The sequence below is a fragment of the Colius striatus genome, chromosome 9, assembly GCF_028858725.1.
Source record: "Colius striatus isolate bColStr4 chromosome 9, bColStr4.1.hap1, whole genome shotgun sequence".
Taxonomy (NCBI): domain Eukaryota; kingdom Metazoa; phylum Chordata; class Aves; order Coliiformes; family Coliidae; genus Colius; species Colius striatus.
Window position 1 is genome coordinate 23,301,274 of NC_084767.1, and position 12,883 is coordinate 23,314,156.

General features: G+C 40.2%; 1 protein-coding gene across 6 annotated transcripts in view; it reads left to right on the forward strand.

The window, feature by feature from the left end:
- Window positions 1–12,883, forward strand: part of AGAP1 (ArfGAP with GTPase domain, ankyrin repeat and PH domain 1) — a 402,183-nt gene that overhangs the window by 274,895 nt on the left and 114,405 nt on the right. For 4 of the 6 annotated variants that reach the window (XM_062003066.1, XM_062003065.1, XM_062003063.1 and 1 more), the window contains one exon: window positions 10,771–10,932. The exons of the other annotated variants lie outside the window; for them this stretch is intronic. In XM_062003066.1, the coding sequence (XP_061859050.1) occupies window positions 10,771–10,932 (162 nt within the window). The remainder of the gene's footprint in view (window positions 1–10,770; window positions 10,933–12,883) is intronic. 6 annotated transcript variants of the gene reach the window in all.

Sequence of the window (12,883 nt, forward strand, 5' to 3'; positions counted from 1 at the left end):
GCATGTCACATGCAGGAGGGAAAGCATGATGGAAAGTTTATTGAATCCAACCATTAACCCAGCACTGCCACGGCCACCACTAAACTATGTCTCTCAGCTCCACATCTACATGGCTTTTGTAGCCTTTGCAAATAAATGCAGAAGTGGCTCCTAGATTCTTGAATCTGCTCTGAACTCCTTATTTGTAGGTGACTGAGGTTGTGTACTGGAGCAGCATGTGACTTGACAGTCATAGATTTTATCTGGTGGAGTTCCCACGAGGCCAGAGATTCCTAGTTATTTGCTAGTGATTTTGTAGTCTAATGTGGTGTATGAGATGGCTTGACTTTACATGAAACATTTTCCGTGCTTCAACTTGAGCGTAAGTTTAATGGCTTTGCAAAAGCAAGTTTGTGACTTACTTTTGTAATTAATCACCCAAGACAAATTTCCATTTGTTTGGGTTTGCTCTAAGTTCAATGATATACAGCTGTAGCAAATGTAAGGAGAAGTTGTCAGTTTGCTTGTTTCAAAAAAAAAAAAGCCCAATTTTAAGTGCATTGGAGATTTCTCTTTCATCCCACTAGAGGAGGATCCCTCAAGGTCATCTTCAGTGGTTCCTCAGACTAGGATTTGCCCTTTACAGAACTATAGAGAAATAAACTTTCACTGTTAGTACCCTATATTCCTTAATATTGATAAAAATGGGAGCAGGGCAAGCATTAGTGTTAGTGAAAGAAATATTTGGTAAAAGCACTGTGTCTGTTTAAATATTTAAGAAACATATTCATTTGCTTAAATCCTCTCTTTAGGGAAAGAAGAAAACAACAAACTGTCTTACAATTCTTTCTTGAGGGGGGGAAATGTTGCCCATCTCTTATGATGGTAAGCTAGATAAAGGGGAGAGACGTGTCATGAAGCCTCAGGGAGATGATTGTAGATGCTGGACAAGATGCAGTCGGTTCTGCTCAGCCTGTGCCTATTTCACTCTGGTTGATTTTCATGCCTCTGTTGCACCATATCCTGAACGAAATCACAGATCTGTCTGATGCAATCTCACCGAGTTTTTGACGGTAGCACATTGTAATACTAACCGGTTGGATATTAAGACCTCAGCAGAATTGCTTGTTCTTTTTCCTCCAGTGATTTTAAAATATTAAAGCCATCAGGAGAGTTGAAGTTGATTTACCAAAAGGGAAAAAAAAATCACAAATGTGTTTTGAGTATTGAACTGCCATTGACATCTAAAGTCCCAACCATGCTGTTTTCCTCCACACTCCAGCAATCAGGACATCCAGCAAACCCATAAAAAACCAAACTAATAGCATGAATATTCAGTGACCTAGAATACTAATTATTGTCATGAATATTAATGTGATCGGACTTGCTTTTTCCTCTTCTCTTTCTCTCTGGCTCTTTTTTTTTCTTTTTTTTTTTCCACTCAGACGGCTCTAAAGATGGACCATAATGAGAGCATTTAAGAGAGAGAGCGCTCTCCTCCGTGACAGGGACCGGGGTAATAAGGAGAGCTTGATTAACGTGGTGCACTTGGGGGAGAGATGAGAAGATTCACGTGGGCCTGTTGTGGGGGAGGCAATGAGGCACCGGCGGCTGTGTTGCTGCTCCCTCAGATTAATGAGGCCTAAGAGTGCATTAGGAACAGTGACAAAGGTTTGATCTAATGGGCTCAGTCATTTTTCCTTTGAGTGACAGACGCACAGAAGTAATTGGCTGTGCAGAATGGCAGCTCATTGGCAGTACTTAAGGATACATTATCCCCGTTGTGTGGCCCGCAGAGGCTGTTTATCAAAACTGCTCACACTGCAGACATGCATTCACTTAGCTGCTGTTATAGTGGCAATAGCTTTTTTTTTAAAAAAAAAAAAAGTCATCTTGCATTTCTATCTATTGTCTCTTTTTCAAAAATAAAGTTTCTTTATTCTATTTGCAGAAGTCTGGAGGATATTTGAATACCAGCAGTCCTTGCTCCCCATCCTGAATAGACTCTATTTGTGGCTTACGGGGTTTGGGGTGGTTTGTAGGATTGTGGAAAACTCCCAAAGTTAGTTCATTCATCTTACCAACTTTCCATGTAGATCCAGCATGCAGATAAGACCCCTCTGCCTCCTATGCCCTCTTTAATTTCATTATCGATAACTTCCACAGGCAGTCAAAGGGATTAGGAAGCATTATGCATCTTTTGCCTCGGGCTCCTACACATGCTTCACTTTACATACCAGCAGGCCAATACTCCTGAATTAGTTGAGTTTGCGCTATTATTTTTTGCAAAGTTAAATTCATAGTTATTAGCAGGATTTACAACCATATAACAGCAACACAAAGTGGAGCATTTGCCAACATGAAATGGTACCCTCTGGATCCAGATGCAGTCCCTTAACAAGCAGGTCAAACAAGACCTGCCCAGGAAGTGATGAATATCTTATTTATTACTGTTATTTTGTTAAAAATACTGAAAAAAGCCAGTAATATGCCTACTAGGAAAGGAAAGCACACTTCAATCCCAGTAGAATAAATAAATGGTATTTTGAGCAGAAGCCCTTCGTGAAGGTCTTGGGTTTAACTTTCTTTTAGAAGAGAGATCTCTTCTGATAACTTAATTTTCCTCCACACTTGCTGTGTTGATTTGGCATATTTGGACAATAATAGCTTTTCTCGTTATAATCCTTGCACCAAGATCTTCACTGCCAGAGTATTTCTTGGAATTTCCTTGTTTCTTTATTATTATTGTCCCTTCTCAGCTTGTACACTACTAATAACAGAATCACAGAATCTTAAGGGTTAGAAGGGACCTTGAAAAATCATCTAGTCCAACCCCCCTAGCAGAGCAGGACCACCTAGAGTAGGTCACACAGGAACTCATCCAGATGGATTTTTAATGTCCCCAGAGAAGGAGACTCAACAACCCATCTGGGCAGCCTGTGCCAGTGTTCCATCACCCTCACAGTGAAGAAATTCTTCCTTGTATTTCTTTGGAACCTCTTATGTTCCAGCTTGCACCTGTTGCCCATGTCCTGTCATTGGACATCAGTGAGAAGAGCTGACACCCACCCTTTACATACTTGTAAACATTAATCTCCTCCAAACTAAAGAGCCCCAGCTCCTTCAGCCTTTCATCAGAAGGGAGATGCTCCATTCCTTTTATCATCTTTGTGGCCCTGTGCTGAACTGTCTCCAGAAGCTCTCTGTCCTTAAACTGAGGGGCACAATATTCCAGAAGCAGTCTCACAAGGGCAGAGTAGAGGGGGAGGAGAACCTCTCTTGACCTGCTGCCCACAGCCCTTCTAATATACCCCAGGATGCCACTGGCCTTCTTGGCCATGAGGGCACATTGCTGGCTCGTGGGCATCCTGCTGTCCACCATAACCCTCAGGTCCCTTTTTCCTTCTTCCTCTTTTCTCTAAGAGTTCATTCCTCAAGCTGTACTGTTACCTGGGGTTATTCTTTCCCAGATGCAAGACTCTGCACTTGCCCTTGTTGAATTTCATTGGATTTCTCCCCACCCAACTCTCCAGCCTGTCCAGGTCTCACTGAATGGCAGCACAGCCTCTGGTGTGTCACCTACTCCCCCAAGTTTAGTGTCATCAGCAAACTTGCTGACAGTGCCCTCTGTTCCTTCATCAAGGTCATTAATTAATATATTGAACAGTACTGGTCCCAGCACCAACCCCTGAGGGACTCCACGAGATACAAGCTTCCAACTAGACCCTGCCCCACAAGTCTCTGCCTTCTTGCCTTCAACCTGTTAACAATCCACCTCACTACCTGATCACCCAGCCCACGTTTTCTCAGTTTTGCTGTGAGGATGCTGTGGGAGATAGTGTCAAATGCTTTACTGAAATCAAGATAAACCACATCCACTGCAGTATCACCACCTAGCCATCTGGTTACAGCTTCATAAAAGGCTATCAGGTTGGTCAAACATTACTTCCCCTTGGTAAAGCCATGTTGACTGTTTCTGACAACCCTCTTGTCCTTTAAATGCCTGGAGACAGCACTCAGGATAAATTGTTTCATCACCTTTTCAGGGATGGAGGTGAGGCTGACCATCTGTCATTACCCAGGTCCACCTTCTTTTCCTTTTTGAAGACTGGAGTGACATTTGGTTTCCTCCAATCCTCAGGCACCTCTCCTGTTCTCCACAACTTACTGAAGATGATGGAGAGTGGTCTAGCAATGACATCCGCCAGCTCCCTCAGCATCAAGCCTGGTTCACAGAGGCTGCCCTGCCAGGCTGTGAGATGGAAGGTCTTCCTCTGTTAATAGCTGCATATCCTCTGGAAATTGGTTCAATAAATAAATGCTTCTGAAAAAGAATCTTAAAAATAAGTAAAGCCCACAAACAAGTCATCTACTAAAGTATTGAAAAGGATTGTCAGTGTACTGAAGGAGAGTTTTTGGAACCAACGTTCTTGGGAAAGATACTGTTATCTCACACTGTCTCATTCCCCATACAAGTAATCTGAAACTATTTTAAGTCCTTGATAAGCCCAAGGTAGAAATTATGTTCTCTTTGCATATTGAAACAGAATCTGTAGCAATGATTCAGTAGCAATGATTCACATTAATTACCCCACTCAAGACCCTGGTTATGGGTCCAGGAGTTGAGGTGTCCAGCCCTGGTCCCACGGCTGATCCTCCTGAGAAGGTAATCAGTGTTCTGACACCTGGGCAATACTTTCCAAGGTGGACTGACTGTACTCAACTGGAAAGTCGGGGAGCTGTAAGTAGCAGTTTTCCCAGATTTCAGTAATCTCCAGAGTTGGCAAAGGAATGAGGATGCATCTGTAAAAGATGGATGCTGGGATCTGAGGCAGTAAATTCACGTATCCCAGAAGAGCTGTTATCAAATTTCCCTCAACTAAAGCAGGAATTGTTCCAGCATTCAGATTTACAGGCAAAGCAGAAGGCAGCAAGTGGTACAGTTTGGATGGTCAGCCACTTCTTAGGAAAGGTTTGTCCAGTGGAAAGATTCCTCCACAATTCTGGAAATTAATTCATAAGTGTAATGCAGAATTAAAGAAAGGGGAAGGGAATGCTTTTCATCTTTGTGCAGCTAGCAAAACAACTGCTTTCACTTTCCTTTTGCACCGTAACGTGTGAAGAATCTTCAGGGAGCACTGTTGGGTATGGGTTTTGAATGGGTGACCAACAGCCAATCTCATCTACTTGACATTGCCTTTTCTTGAATTAGAGGGTGTTTCAAGAATAGACAGTATTACTGCAACGTAGGTTGATCCAACATGATTTGAAATAATTAACCCTCTGATATCAAGAGTCAGGATTTACCAATCCACAACTCTAATATATTTTTCATTAGTCCTAACAGCTGGTGGAGCCCTCAGGCCTTAAGAGTATTATTTCTTCTTTTGGAGGAGAAACTTCTTGTGAACATGAACAGTGTAACACAATTAAAACATGGCCATGGTAAAAACATAGCAGTAGGCCGTAGTTCATCTAATTCAGTCTTTCTGTGCCTTTGTAGCCATTCTCTGTGGGTCTCCTACGCTGCTGCTTCATGGAAAAATATAGTTATGCTTCATGATTCTCATAATGTCTGCTCATCTCATAAATTCAATAGCATATTTGTCCCACTCTTGAATATAATTTCTTGTAACTGATTTGTTTGAGAGAAATCACAAATGTGTTTGCAGGAGGAAATGGAGACCACCTCCCTGCATTTAAGTCACTTATATCACACTTTTACGATATAGTTGTGACACATATTAATTCGGTGTTTGCAATTAGTGTATGGAATTGTTGGTGAAGGCTTAGGTTAAAGTGATGTGTCTGTTAAAATAATCTGTACTGCCCAGTGATGATTCACTGTATTTTTTTAAAAGGCATCTGAAGAGCAATTGCTAAAATACTGCTTCCCATACTGTTCTGTTACAAGAACAGCATGACAAAAGCCTTGAATAGTTTCCTTTTCTGTTGGACCAGTTATGTAAGATAACATTTATGTTAAACTTCGTATATTTTATTAACATTTTTATAATAGGCAATCTTTTTCTGACTCGATGCACACTTAGCATCTTGTATGGTCCTGTGTTTGTATAAATCTGTCATTGTCATCATGTTTCTACATATTATAATCTGGCATTGTAATTAAGAGTCTGTTGTTTTGTAAATCTGAAACAACTGTGTATGAGGAGCCAAAGTGCATCCCTCTGTGCATAGGAAGTGGAGATGTGTTCTGCCCCAGTGTGTGTTTCCATCAGCCTTTTAGTACATACATACATACACACAGGCCTGCACTCCTCTGCGTAGTTCCTCTTAACGCCGACTCTCTTGTCTTTGCTTGCTCTTTGCTGTTTGTGACTATTTACACCAAATAGATGGGTATACAAATTGGATTTTGAGTGAGCATGCTCACCTCTTGCTGAGCATTGAACAAACCTGGAAATTACTTAAATCTTAATTTGGATGGATTTTGTAGAGCTTAATTGTCTGAACGTTTTGTAACCACGATCGTAATGGGGTATTTTATTATATAAGAAAAGATAGTTTTAATAAAGCTGCCTTGAGCTAGAAAGAGGAACTCTTCCTTTGATGCTCCTTTGGTAGATGAAAACATTTTTGTTCAATAGAAGAACAGCATCTTTTTTTTTCTCATTTGAGACCAGTTCTGGCAACATACTGATATTCATTCAAATATAAATGCCATATTCACTTTGAAATGCAAATTGTTTAAAGAAAAATAGCATATGGTAGAGGTAAGTACCTTTTCAAATCAGCTCCCACACTTTAGGGATGTGAGTACAGCGAAAATTATTCTTTGCAAAGAATCTGGAGCCTTTGACACATTGAAGCTTGAACTAATCAAGGCTTCCCAGTAAGCATATACACATATCCATATCAAGGAAACAGTGCTGAGAATACATGGATTAGCATAGTAATTTAACTGCCCCCTGCTAATCAACTTAAGCAACCAGCTGATGCATATATGATGTATTCCAAGAGGCACTCTTTCACAGCCCCAAAATGGGCCAGATAGCTAACCATGGATTTCAGGTTAATGGCAAGATATGTATCTTGCCACGTATACATATATGTAAATATGTATATCTAGATAGATGTACATATATGTGTGTGTGTGTGTGTTCACATACAGATGTGGGAGGCCACAGATGCAGAATGCATCAAGACATCACTTGGAAAAGCTTGACGTAAAGGCTTTGTGTGCCTAGCCCAATGGGCAGGGTTTACCTTTCAATGAGTATTGTGGGCCTCCTCTTTTTTAAGTCTCTCACTTGTCTGTGAAAAGACTGAGGTGATTTCTCCTGTTGAGGCTTTATCCTTGAACAAAATAAAGGACAGTTGCAGAGGTCTGGATTGGTGTTTGCCTGTTGTAGATGGGAAAAAAAAACATAGGACTGTTTTGTGAAACATTTGTGCAGCATACAAAATGTGCAAGAACAGCTGCTGTCTTCCAGTAGTCCCTGTTTTGGTATGACAGCATTAGTGTCTACTAGGGTACTGGAATACATGTCCTGGGCATACTGTGACTCATTTAACCTTGAATAAATGTTACCACAAAGGTTGCAGATAGCAGGGTTATTGGACTATGACAATAGAAAAAATGGAGCTGAGTTAGATTGCATCGTTGATCAGTAAAGTATTATATGATGGGACTTGGCGCCCATTTCTTGCAAGCAGCTCATACCTTTCAGAAATATTAGGTGAAAGGAAGATTCTTATGTTTTGCAGAATAAATCACTTCCTCAACAGGTTAGTGTCATAACGTGGGATGTGAAGTTTCCTAAGATGGCATAAATGTGAAATCACAGCTTTTGGTAGTGATATGATCTAGAAGTCTTGATACTGTCTTTTTAAGGTTTTACTTTTGATTCATAGTTAGAAAGGGACTGGACATTCTGTGCAAAAATTTGTGAACTAGCAGTAAGATGTCCACGTGCAAGTTTTGCTTCTCTCTGCAACTCAGCCATCCAGTGTGAAGTAGTGGAGATGTGTTATCCAGAGAAAAATGTCCAGGAATTGTTTCTGTTTTCCCATGGTAGCTAGAAAATACTGCATCTCAGCTTTCACATAGCAGTTTTATCCTTCATGATCTTTGTTACAAAGATGCTTTTGCAGGAATTCATCTCATATAGCTTCCCATTTTGCTAAGTGCCAAGATGATTACAGGCTAGAAGTGTGCTTTTGTGGCATTGGTCTTGAGTTGGCAGGGTAGATGCTTTTGAAAAATATAAGTTGTTTCCAAAGTCCTTTACTGGTAATAATCTGAAGATGCCAAAGAAGGTGCTACAGCAAAAACTGACCTTTGACTATCTTGACAGTTCTTGACTGGCTCTTTTCCCCCATTTCCCACAATCCTTTTGAAGTGAGTGACACAGAACTGAGTGCAGTGTTTCGGATGCCCATCATGGTGTACTCAACTTGTGATTTGTGTTGAGTACAGTGTTAACACACATTCTATCATCCACTGTTGACTCTGGAGTCCTTCACAGCAGCGCTGCTAGTCAGCTAACTGGTCCTCAGCTTCTGATGCTACACCAAGTCATTCTGGCCCAGGAGCAGAGCTTAGGACTTCTCTTTGCTGAACCACATGGCCTTCATCTCAAGTTTCTAGACTCTATTTGATCTCAAACGTGATCATTCATGTCAGCCACTCCCTTTAATGTGGTGTATCATCAAAATAATTTATTAATGTTCATAGTTTTTCTGGATGGTGAAAACTGGAAGAAAAGGTTGTTTCAAAGTGATCATAATCAGCATCACAAAAGTCATCTGGAAAGAGGTGTTTCTTTTAAGACACCTAAAAATATGTCTGTTGTCAGCTGGTATTTTCATTTTCCATTACAACTTTAAGATACTGACCTATAATTTGATCCTTTCCTTTGTATCTGCATTTCTGTAGTCCTAATTCCTTTCCTGAACGTTTCTTTGGAAAATGTCTTCAGAAGGTGCAAAAATACCAGAATTACTGAATTGCTCTCAGTTGATAGGTTCAAGTACACAGTGTCCTAAAGAGGACCAGTTGTTGGAGGCATGAATCTTTTTCAACAGTTCGATAGATGATGCTCTGATTATAGAATCATTTTGGACAAAAGCGTTGCCCAGGGAAGATGATTAAAGAGGAATTATGCACCGGTAGCTAAAGCACTGCCTTGGAAGGTCCCAACATGGTACCAAAGTCCACCTTAGGCATTGCATAATTGAGCAAATGAGTTTTTATGTATGTATTTCATGTCTACAAAGTAGATACTGCCACACAGAAGGTTCTTTAGAGTACCTAACTACATTCAAGACCTAGATGGATAGATAATGAAGTAATGGATCTGTGTTAAGGACTAAAAATGAGATTTAGTCTTGGGAAAGGGGAGGAGAGAAAGGGACAATTACACCAACTCTAATAAACACAAAGTAGTTCACTAAGCTCCACTGTCTTCCCAAAGGCTGCTCTGGGAAAAGACATAATGATAGAACTGGGAGTCGGGAGATCTGAGTTTTATTTTCAAGTCTGCCACAATCTTCCTTTGTGGCCCTGGGTCATTTAACCTCTGAAAAATGGGGGAAATGATAGCAGATAATTAACAACCTCACAGGAGCATTGAAAATGAATTCATTAATTTTTCTAAACTCGTCGGTAGAAGGTGCGATGGAAATGCAAAGTATTAGGGTATTTTATAAAACTCTGTGTTTCTTTCCCTTTACATGTGTTTTTAAAGAGTATCCTTAAATCTGCAGAAGACCTGTAAAGTATCTTTTGAGAGCCTGCCACAGGGAATTAAATTACCATTATAAAATCTTTGTATCTTTATCATATGCAACTCCTGTGCTAGGAATGACATAAAATCTGCTCAGAAACTAAAACCGTGGAGCAGACTGTCACATATCAAGTTGTAAGATCATCAGAAATGTGAGTTTCTGGAAATATTTTAATTGTTTTTACTCTAAAATTTGAGCACACTTCTGGAGCAAACTTCTCTTGTTTTCTGGTGAGAAACCTGTCCCTGTTGCTCCTCCTCACGTACACCTCCCAGCATTTTATTGTCCTAGACCTCAAGGATCATGAAAATACTAAAATTGTTTCTAGTGTTTATTGGATGTAGCTATCCTTTGTGTCTCATCTTTTGTGTAGTAAGCCTTCAGTTAGAGTTGTGATGGATGTATTGTGTTGTTGTGAGATGAGACATGGGAATATTTACAGTGAGTCCAATAAACCTCTCTTGTGCGCTTTGTGTCACAATATTGTTTGAAGATTAAGAATCCAAAAAATTTTTTGCTTGGTCTTGCAATGCTAGTAGTTATTTGCTCTCCATCATTATGTTCTTGGGTTCACTTGGGAGGCATGCACATGTGATATATTATTTAGAGGTAGATTGTTTTAAACTCTTTGAGTTAGCTTAGTTGCCTCATCTCAGTTACTCATGTAAACAGTGGTTTTCAGGAACAAATCAGACTGCCTTTCGTTCTCTACCTGTAAAAAGTGGAGACAAAATGTGACTGGTAGCAGGGTTGTGGAAGACTGTGTTTTCCAGAAGACAAATTAACAGAATGAGGTGAAATCATAAAAACATAGGCTCTTTTGTCAGAAGTTTCTAGCTGGATTTCAGTGGGCTGCTGAAATCTGCGTTGCTCCAAGCTGCTCACAGGACCATTGTCTTCAGAGTTTCAGGAAGGCCTGCACTGGTTTTTGTGTTGGTTAAGTAACCTATTTTTCTACTCTGTTAAGATGCACCTATCCATCTTCATGCAAATTAATTTTGTCTTCTCTATTGACACAATTTATTTTCCATTTATATCTAGGGAACGTGACTACTAGCACATCTGTGTCTCAGATGGCAAGTGGGATCAGTCTAGTGTCCTTCAACAGTCGTCCGGACGGTATGCATCAGCGCTCTTACTCAGTCTCCAGTGCAGATCAGTGGAGTGAGGCAACAGTCATTGCAAACTCTGGCATTAGCAGTGGTAAGAAACCTGGAGCTTTGGGGATTGTCTGCTTTGGGGTGAAAAGGGAATTTGGTGATTTGCTTTCTTAAAAAGAAAAAAAAAACCACCAAAACCTGATGATGTCTCACCCAGATGCTCTGCTGGAAGCCAAACTTTTTGCATCTGAGAGAAAAGGGAGAAATTAGATAAAAGAACAGATCAGTACATTAGTTTTTTCAGCAGGAGAGCTAATGTAATTATGATACTGCTTAATTTTAATTTTAGGTACATAATTTAGATTTTTGACTTGATATTCTTACTTCCCTTACTCTGTGTGGTAGGTATTAGCATCAAACTACCCTCCAGATCTTCTCATCAGCATATCCTTTCTCAACTGTGCTCTTTCTTTAATCTATGCACAGTACTGTCATAGTCACAGTGTTTTCTGTGTGGAGCATTTAACAGTATAAAAAGGAGCAAACACTATTCCAGATGGTGTTTTGCAATGCTTAGATTGCAACAGTGAGACATGGATTGTTGTTTTTAAAGGGTATGCGTGGTATTTGGTAACAAACTAGTGCATCAGGCGGGCCTCAGCGGAATGCCAGGGAAGAACAGAGATATAATGTTGTTCACTCACCTGTAGCCAAGCTGCTGCCTATGCACATGAGAGCATCTTTGGAGTACCCGTGACAGGTGGGCTGGGATTCAGGGCATTCTGTGGTGCTGTGCTGTCAAGATGGTTCGTACCAGTGAACCAGACATGTCCAGGAACATGGGATATACGGGAAAAGGAGATATGTATGTGAAAGAGAAGAATGAACAGGAAAGACAATGGAGAACATGAACAACAGGGAGGGAAATGTGAATAGGACAGGAGAATAGGGGAGGAAAGCTGTGTCTGATGGCTATCTCTAAAATAGTGAAAATCATAGGAGTAGAAAAAGTATTTCACGTCACATATACATACATATATATATATTTTTCTATATCTGTGCATATATATATGTGTATGTGTAATGTTCGGATCGAGTGTAGCCCTAATACTGTATCTGTTTTTTTAAGCAGCTTTGAACAGTTTTTCAATGACACCTTACAAGAACAGAGGGTTTATAATCATGGTCACCTTGGCTCAGAGTGTCATTAGCTCTCAAGTTTGTAGTTGCTAAAAGCACAAGAATTTCTGTATTTGCATCCAAATGGTACAGATTTTGACCAAGAATTTTCTAAAGCAAGCACCTTTTCTTTCAGCATCATTGACAGACAGAGATCCTGCTAAGCAGCATGATAAAAAGCTTCAGTGCTGTTCTTTTGTGTCCACTGAACTCACCCAAACCTTTGGAAACTGGTTAATCTTTTAGGGCAATCATCTTTACCCTACGTGGATTCCATTAGACTGAACTGGTTTCACAGTTAAGGCCATGTATTTCTCTTTTTCCTGAGCTGCTTTGTCATTTTAATCTTAACTCTACTTTCCTTTTAAAGGGTTCTACCAAAGTTTTGGCTTTTTGCACCCTTCTTTTCTACTATAGCTGCTCAAAGAAAAGTTGGAGAATATTGTATGTTTGCACTAGGGAGGAAGGCAAGTGTCCTTGACACCAGACATACCTACAGCCAGGTGAGCAGATGCTGTCCCCATGTTTCTTGATGCAGATGTGACAACTGAGGCTGCAACTTTGCAGTGCTGTTTCTGTTTTGGAGATATTTGCTGGACTTGTCTTTTGCTCGTGATGCTGAATTTCATCTAGTTTAAAATTCCTGGAGAAGGGAACGTTTTTCTTCTACCAAGCTCTGTATCCAAGTATGTATAGTACCTTTTTCTGTCTTGACATTCATATGTGATTACTTCTGGATCAAAAGAGATGACAGCTAGCATTATCTATGAAATATTTATTTTAAAAGTGCAGCTGTCTGGTGGTTGCTTCTGAATACGCCTGACTTGATTCATTTCTTGTAGAGGTTCTAATTTAAGAAGAAAAAAAAACCAAAA